This window comes from Hyperoodon ampullatus, assembly GCF_949752795.1.
Source record: "Hyperoodon ampullatus genome assembly, chromosome: 6".
Classification (NCBI taxonomy): Eukaryota; Metazoa; Chordata; class Mammalia; order Artiodactyla; family Ziphiidae; genus Hyperoodon; species Hyperoodon ampullatus.
This window is the reverse complement of record NC_136919.1, coordinates 24,812,032-24,819,919: the sequence shown is the minus strand read 5'-3', so window position 1 is coordinate 24,819,919 and position 7,888 is coordinate 24,812,032. Positions and strand designations below refer to the sequence as shown.

Here is a 7,888-nt window from a genome sequence, read left to right as displayed (position 1 = left end):
ATGAAAAAATGCCACATGCAGGAAAACAATATAAGATTAATTTCACATCTTCATAGTTTTCACATTCATAATATTCACTTTCACAAGAACTGTGTGAAGTGGGCAAGTCAGGAATTATTCACCCACTTTGCAAATGAGGAAGGATAGTCACGAAAGGGGAAGTGATTTGTTCAAGGACATTGAGCTGGTTAGGTGCTAGACTTGGTGTTCTTCCTATACTATGCCACCTCTGTATGTAAAAAGGAACATCGGACTCAGGTACTTCTTAGCAGACCCAAATGACTGCCATACCGGTGGCTGTGACGTACCAGCCTGTGGCTGCAGGGCTGCCTGTATAACTAGCCACTATGGTGGAGGAGGACATAGCACCAGCTGTGCCCCTGCTCACACCTGTGCAGTATGATAAAGAAAGTAGAAGTAGCCAGCAGCTGTGGTCCAACTAGATAAAACTTTTAGGCAGGAAGTCAAGTGACAAGTGAACTTGGGTATGTGTGTGTTTTTAACTGTTAGTTACTTTTGACATTTTAAAAAAGGGTTCTTGTGGAAGTCAGACCAAACAGCAGGAAGGTATTGCAGCAAGATGGATTTGGGAAAGGACCAGTCTCACTTGATGCTCCATCAGACACCTGATCCTCATCAGGAAGAGACCCATGTTCCAGGTAATGAAAGAGACCTTAAGAGGTAGTGGCTGTTGGGAAGGATTGGACTATGATTATTTTCCTCTTTTTATGGCTCTGGCAAAAAAGGGGCATAATTGGATACGTTCATATATTAGAATGGAAGAATTGGGGCTATATAACTTTCTGAGGTGCCTTCTAGCACTGAGATTCTAATAAGCCAGAGAAACACAAGGAAATAATAAATAAATTATTAATAATATATATAAATGAAAGATAACGAAAATACCCAATACCAGATAGTTGTGGTAAAACAGATACAACCATATACTTCTTTGGTAGTGTAAGTATAGTGAAACTTTTGGAACGGGATCTGGCAATAAGTAGCAAGAACGATAATAGTGTTTATTCTTTTGACTCACTAATCTTAGTCTTTGGATCTATCCTAAAGCAGCATTTCTGCTGCTTTTGCAGAACCCTAGGCCTTGAGGCAGTGATTTAAAACTTTTTAATGCCATGGATCCCTTTGGCATTCTGATGAACCTCTAGACCCCTTCTTAGACTAAGAAGTCTAAACACATAAAATTAAATACATAGGATTATAAAGGAAACAATTATATTAAGATAAGTTATCAAAATAAAAAACTATGATATAATAATATATGTGCTTATTTATAGATGCATTAAATAACAAGATCTAGTGGTGGATCTAATTACCACTGTATCAAATCAAATATATCATCTCAAATAAATGATATTTTAAGGTATCTGCAATAACTGTCATGTTATATGAAGAAAATCTGTAATTTCTTTTTGTGACAAAATCACACACTGCTAAAACTACCGTGGTTTGTTACCTACATTCATAATTGAAGGAAATGGTCATTTAAATTAAAGATTGGTAAAAATAAAAGTATAATTTTCCCCCATCCAAGTTCACCATTAAGGACTTCTGTCCTAAAAACAAAAGGTGCCATGGTCCAAGGGGCATTTTCTCTTTTGGGGGTCCTGGTGCAAATTTGAAATCATTCTATAGTCTCTAAGAAGTTCTACATCAAAGACCAAGTTAACTTTTCACAAACTTGGATGGCAACAGAACCTTTCTTGATATTAACTTTAATATTCCAAAGAACTTGGAGAAACATCATCCAAAGGAAAAATATACAAAAGAAAAAAAAGAAAAATATTCATGTGTACATGAAGTATTTATTATAATTTGATCTACAATGGCAAAAAAAAATAACTGGCAACAACCTAAATGCTCAATACGAGTGGAGTGAGTGGATAAATGAGAATACATCAACTCAATTAAGTATCATGTAACTGCTAAAGTTATAATTATGAGGACAAGATGATGGAATATATTTTTGATGTATCAGGTTAATAAATGATAAAACTGTGGTATGCCATCATTGCAACTTTGTTTAATATAGGGACTAGATGAATACAAGGAATAAAATGAAAACAGGTTATAGGATGGCAGAACATGGCTGATTTTTTTCTTTTATGTTTGTACAATATGTACACTATTTTGAAAAAATTAATAGGTTGGTAGCACACTTATGTACAAATACTGACCTTTTCGTTTAAAAAATGTTGACCGAATGTTTGCTCCCAGGCATTCTTCAGAGATACAAGAATAAATAAGATATAGTTCTTGTCCTCAAAAGGCTAGGAGGAAAAACTTACACACCCAGTAAGGGGATTCTACCATTTTTCTATAGGACTCTTTTCCTGTTAATGCCACAATTCATCATTATCTCCCATAACTTTCATTTTGATCCTACAGAAGTCATTGGAACTTGGAGTTTAAGAAACAGAGAGCAACTCAGAAAAAGAAAAGCTGAAGTGCAAGAAAAGCAAACTTCACAATGGCAATTTGGGTATGGTATTGCTGCAAGGGGAAAGGAACTGATATTTATCTAGCATATGCTACTTGTCAAGTGGTGCTGAGCACTTTTACGCACTATATTTCATCTTTCCAAAAATCCCATAAATTGGGAGCTGTTATCCTTATTTTACAAAAAAAAAAAAAAAAGAAACCAAGTCTCTGAAGGTTAAATCTCTTGCCTAAAGTCACCCATCTAGTAAAGTGATGGGAACAGAATCTTATTTATGGTCTCTTTTAATTACAGTACCAGGTGATCAAATTATGTATATTGTAGAGAGGCCTGGTGTTCAACCACCCTAGTAATATAACCATAGAAGTATCTTTTGGGAGCGGGAGACACCATTGAGAAGACCCCCAAGCTTGTTCTCCAAGCTTTCTATTAGTGAAATTCTTCTTGAATGAGTGTAGTTAACTCTCCATGGAGTAAACCAAAGCACTGTCTGTAAATGAGTGATGGAAGACTTTGAGAGTTCCTAAGTGTCCAAAGTCAGCTGTATGTAATCTCAGGAAGGGAGTACATGAACATGACTATAAATTAGGCAGCATCTAACTGCACCATTTAGAATATAACTGTGAAAACAGAGGTATTGCCTGCTTGGAAATAAAAAAGGGGAGCCCAAGGAGCCAAAGTACAGCATCCATCTGAGCCAGGGTTTCTCAACGCTGGTGGTATTAATGCTGTGGGTAGGCGACTTCTTTGTGTGGGAGGCTGTCCTGTGCGTTGAAGATGTTTCGCAGCATCACTAGCCTCTAGAAACCCACAGGACTCTCCCCTCCCCATTGTGACAACCAAAAATGTCTCCAGACCTTGTTAAATGTCTCCTGGGGTCAGGGGAGAGGAGGTAAAATGCTCCCAGTTGAGAACCACTGATCTAAGCACTCTTCTTCTTTAAAAATTTTTTAAGATTTAGATGTGTATTTCTTCTTTACTGTAAAAATGTTTCCTTCAATGGCAAAAATAACATAGGTATACATTTTTCACAGGGCCGGGCTCTGCTTTGTGAAAAAAAAACAAAAAAACATAGGTATACATTTTTCTAGGCATCATTTTTTTAAAAAACATACAGTGCAGATGTTTTAAGTACCTATTCCCACTGTGGACTGAGTATCGTCTGTTCTGCAACAACACATGTTTCTACAACACCAGTTAGCTCACATGTGATTGGTAAATAGGAGAATGATGTCAGTATAATGTGGAAATTGTGTTAGTTCATAATTTTTCCTACTCGGAAGAAGCCAGAATAGTGGGAATAGAGTTAAAACCTTCGCAGGAAAGGAAAAAGCTTGGCTGCTGTATAGACAGGGTCCTTTTCAGCCTTCATCCGGGGCTTCTTCCCCAGAGAAGGACATTAGTAGCCTTGCAATGATCTCCACACATAGAAGGTTGCACTTCCTCCTGTGCTCAACTTAGTGGCAGCCCTGCTGGCTCAGAGCACCCTTATTTGCATGATCTCAGCACTGAAAGCCTGCATTTACATTGTTGCTTTTGTGCATTTTTACCATCCCTGAGGCAGCCTCCAGCCATAGTAAGCTGCCTGTCTGGACTATCCAAGTTATCTCTACCTTGTCCCAATTACTGTTTATGCTAGTGCTAAAAAGTTGCATAGGATTTGAGTCATTTGCCCCAACTTTATTTTTTCCCCATAAGCACTGTCACTTTTAGTGCATGATTTTGCAGAAAGTGAGGTTTTTCAGGAATGCATATATGTTATAGCAGAAACTTCTGTACTCAAGTCCTCTGGCAGGTGACTCTGTTGAAGAACACACAATTAGTTCCCCTAATTCCTTACTCACCCAGCAACCTTCTGATCATTTCTTGCCTTCCCAAGTCTTTGCGTTTCTCACTGTTCATTTAAAAATTGGTCTTTAAGTTTACATATCAATCTCTTAGAGCTGGTTGATGAGCTCTGACCCTAGAAATGGAGCTGGTTTCAGTATGCCTATAGAATTGGGCTTCTGTGCTCATTGGTTTGAGGGGGGCAAGGCTGAAGAAGTCACTGGAGTAGGTGGAACCTTGGTGAGCCTCTTGGCAGCTGGCTGGCCTTGCTGTTGTGACACATATCTGTACTACTGAGGGCTGTCCTCACTACAACATTCTACACAGTGAAACCCTAGTTCCAGAGAGAAGCGGTAGAGTGTAATAGTTAAGAGCCTGGCTGCTAAAGCCAGATGGCTAAATGACTAGATTTGAAGAGTGGCTCCCTTACTTCTTAGCCATTTCACCTTGGGCAAGTTATTCAACCTCTCTGTGCTTCAGTTTTTCATCTACAAAATGGAGATAATAATAGTATCTACCACATAAGTTGATGTGAAGACTATATGAGATAACAGAATAAGTAAATTACTTAAAACAGTGCCTGGCATATAGGAAGCGCCATATATATGTATATGTATATTTCTGATATTTATATAAGAGTACTAGTTTCTATCTGGATGATTCATTCATATAAGTTATTACATGCAATTCTTAGAACAACCACATGAGGTTGGGCAGATACTATTTACTCCATTTTACCTGTGAAGAAATCAAGGCATAGAGAGTTTAAGTGACTTGCCCATGATCACATAGCTGATAAGTGACCGAGTACAGATTAAATTTTAGGCCACACAGATATATTTGTATCTTTTGAGAAACTACCAGGAAGAACATGGAACATTACTCAGATTTCCCTCATATAGAGATCTACATAGCAAATTATTTAGGATTTAATTTCTAGGATAATAATGTTGCCTGAAGAATTCACATACATCATCTTTTTAAAATCTGACAATAAGGACTTTATAATTTATCTTGTTACCTTGGTTACTTGGAATTAAACTTCCAAATGCTGAGGTACCGTATCATTTTTACCTTCTATATTATTTTTAATATTTATTTTAAACTGTACTATTACAATATGTACCTTTTTTATATTGACTTCAAACTGGTTTTGACGAGACAACCTTTAAAAAAATTTAATTATGGAAATTTTCAAACACACAAAAGTAGAATAGGGTATACATGTTTTAAGTGTACAAGGAACTGCAAGCATTGCATAGGTGTAAAAAACACGGGTTTTATCTCCAAAGACTGTCTTGTTTACTAAAAGAAATAGGGTTTCTCCAGAAATAACTACAGGATGAGGCAGCCTATGTTCTTTACCTTAAGCATAATCCTCATAATAAATCCTATAGGAGTGGTAAGCAGGAGAGCATTTCAGCCCTGTGGTCTGTTGGAGAAGGCTCCACGGGGCAGGTAGCATGAAACAGAATTTCAATAGGTTTAGAAAAATGATGAAATGCTTATTTATAGTATCTTTTTCTTCCCCCAAGTCCATCTATATTAGCCATCTGTATCTGGTTATATTTGCAGTACCTAACAATTTGTCATTGGCTGCAATACCCATGCATATCCTTTCATCTTCTAGATCTTTATCTATTGGTTCAGAGTATGTATAATATGACCACTCATGCCTTTCCACCAAGCTGCTTTACCTCAAGGAAGTGTTTTTGCAGCTTTGGAGCTTTGGACTCAGCTTTGGCCACTTAGCCTGCTTTACACAAGGCACTGTATTAGATAAGCAAGCCATATACATCATTCACCTGCAGGCTGCGCAGATGAGGAGCAGGCCTGCATTGCAGATCTAGGAACACAATCATATCAGTTTACCCAGGGTATAGAGAAATGAATTCACATAGACTAAACCCAAAGAGACTAGTATATAAACAAGAATGCCAGTCTATTAATGTATAACATCAACAATACATTTTCCATAACCAAACTTTAAATGTATGTTCTCAAATGCATGCAAACACACACACACACACACACACACATGCTACACTCACCAAGAAGGTTCCTGTTGAGGAAGGCATCAAAGACAAAAAGTCCTGAGGGTCATTTCCTCTCCCGACAATTGAGAGCATCTAGAACTGCTTCTTCATTTTACAAACAAGGAGACTGAGGCCCAGAGAGAGATTAAGTGACTTGTTCAAGGTCGTGCAACAAGGCAGTGGGAGTCCTGAGACTGTTATTACCAAATGTTTATTTGAATTCTGGAACCCTGTTGCTGACACTAATTCTGATTTCTCTATAGAGAGAAAAAACGCAAGCGGCAGAGAACAGGAAAAAGAAGTGAAAGAGGCAGAAAGAGACAACAAAATAGAGAAACGAAGGTGGAGCCTCTGTCACAATTAGAAAAGGAAATGATGGAGAAAGCACCAACACCTACAGAGAAAGAAACTGAACCACCCAGGAGTGTGACCGAAGCTCTCCTTCCGGTAGCCTCCATGCAAAGAGTTGTGCCCAAGAAAGATTTTTCTGAAATAGGTCAAGAAAGCATTATCCATCAGGAAAATTCTTCTGAATACCAAGAAACAGCAGTACAAAACCACCCTTCTGAAATACTCCAAGATGTGGCTGAATCTGAAGACCTCTCTCCTAAAATGTGCCAAGCAATAGCTGTATTTCAAGACCATCTTTCCAAAATGCGCCATGATATGGCTCAACCTGAAGACCTCTCTCTTAAAATGTGCCAAGAAACCGCTGCAGCCAAAGCCCTTTCTTCTAAAACATCTGAAGATATAGCTGACCTGGAAGGATGCCCTCTTAAAGCATACCCCAAACCAGACGTGCCTAAAGGCTACACTCTTGAAACATACCAAAAAAGAGCTGAACCTGAGGAACACAATTCTGAACTAGGTCAAGGAATAGCTGAGACTGAAAATTTTGTTCCTAAAGCACAAGAAATAGCTGTGCCTAAGGAGCTTTCTATAAAAACATACCAAGAAACAGTTGAACCTGAACACTTTTCTCATAAAACATATAAAGAAATTGCTGGGTCTAAAGCCCCCTCTCATATAACAATCCAAGAAACACCTGGGTCTGAAAAATATTCACCTGAAGTATACCAAGAAACACCTGGGTCTGAAGAATATTCACCTGAAATATACCAAGAAACAGCTGGGCCTGAAGACTATGCACCTGAAATATACCAAGAAGCACCTGGGCCTGAAGACCTCTCTACTAAGACATATAAAGATAAGGATGTGCCTGAAGAATGTTTTCCAGGACTGTACCAAGAAAGAGGTGGGCCCCAAGACCAGGATCCTAAAGCACACCAAGAAGATGCTAAGGATGTTTATATTTTTCCTTGAGGTAGGTTTTTTTTAATTGGGGTCAAGCTAGTGACATGCCACTTATTTGTGTTCCCTGTTCATAATCAGAGTACCAGATAGGTTTATCTCCCTTGCAGCGGTGATTTATTGCTTTCTTTGACAATCCTGGGTTATCCCACTTATCTCAGTGGGTATCATCAACGTCTTTGGCTAGTTTCAAGTGAAAAATGTTTTTCATTCAACCAATATCTGTTGGTATATTACCATATAATTAAAAGAAAAT

General features: G+C 38.1%; 1 protein-coding gene across 2 annotated transcripts; it reads left to right on the top strand.

Moving 5' to 3' along the window:
• Window positions 1–533: 533 nt before the first annotated feature.
• Window positions 534–7,644, top strand: HEMGN (hemogen; the record flags this gene model as incomplete). 2 transcript variants are annotated; one of them, XM_079706352.1, is made up of 3 exons in its annotated part: window positions 534–659; window positions 2,407–2,500; window positions 6,585–7,644. In XM_079706352.1, exons 1-3 carry the CDS (start codon window positions 581–583, stop codon window positions 7,642–7,644), a joined length of 1,233 nt encoding a protein of 410 aa, XP_079562478.1. In that variant the 5' UTR covers window positions 534–580. The 2 variants fall into 2 exon arrangements, with proteins under 2 accessions (XP_079562478.1, XP_079562479.1); XM_079706353.1 differs by having other exon boundaries at window positions 554–659; window positions 2,407–2,505; window positions 6,587–7,644.
• Window positions 7,645–7,888: the final 244 nt, after the last annotated feature.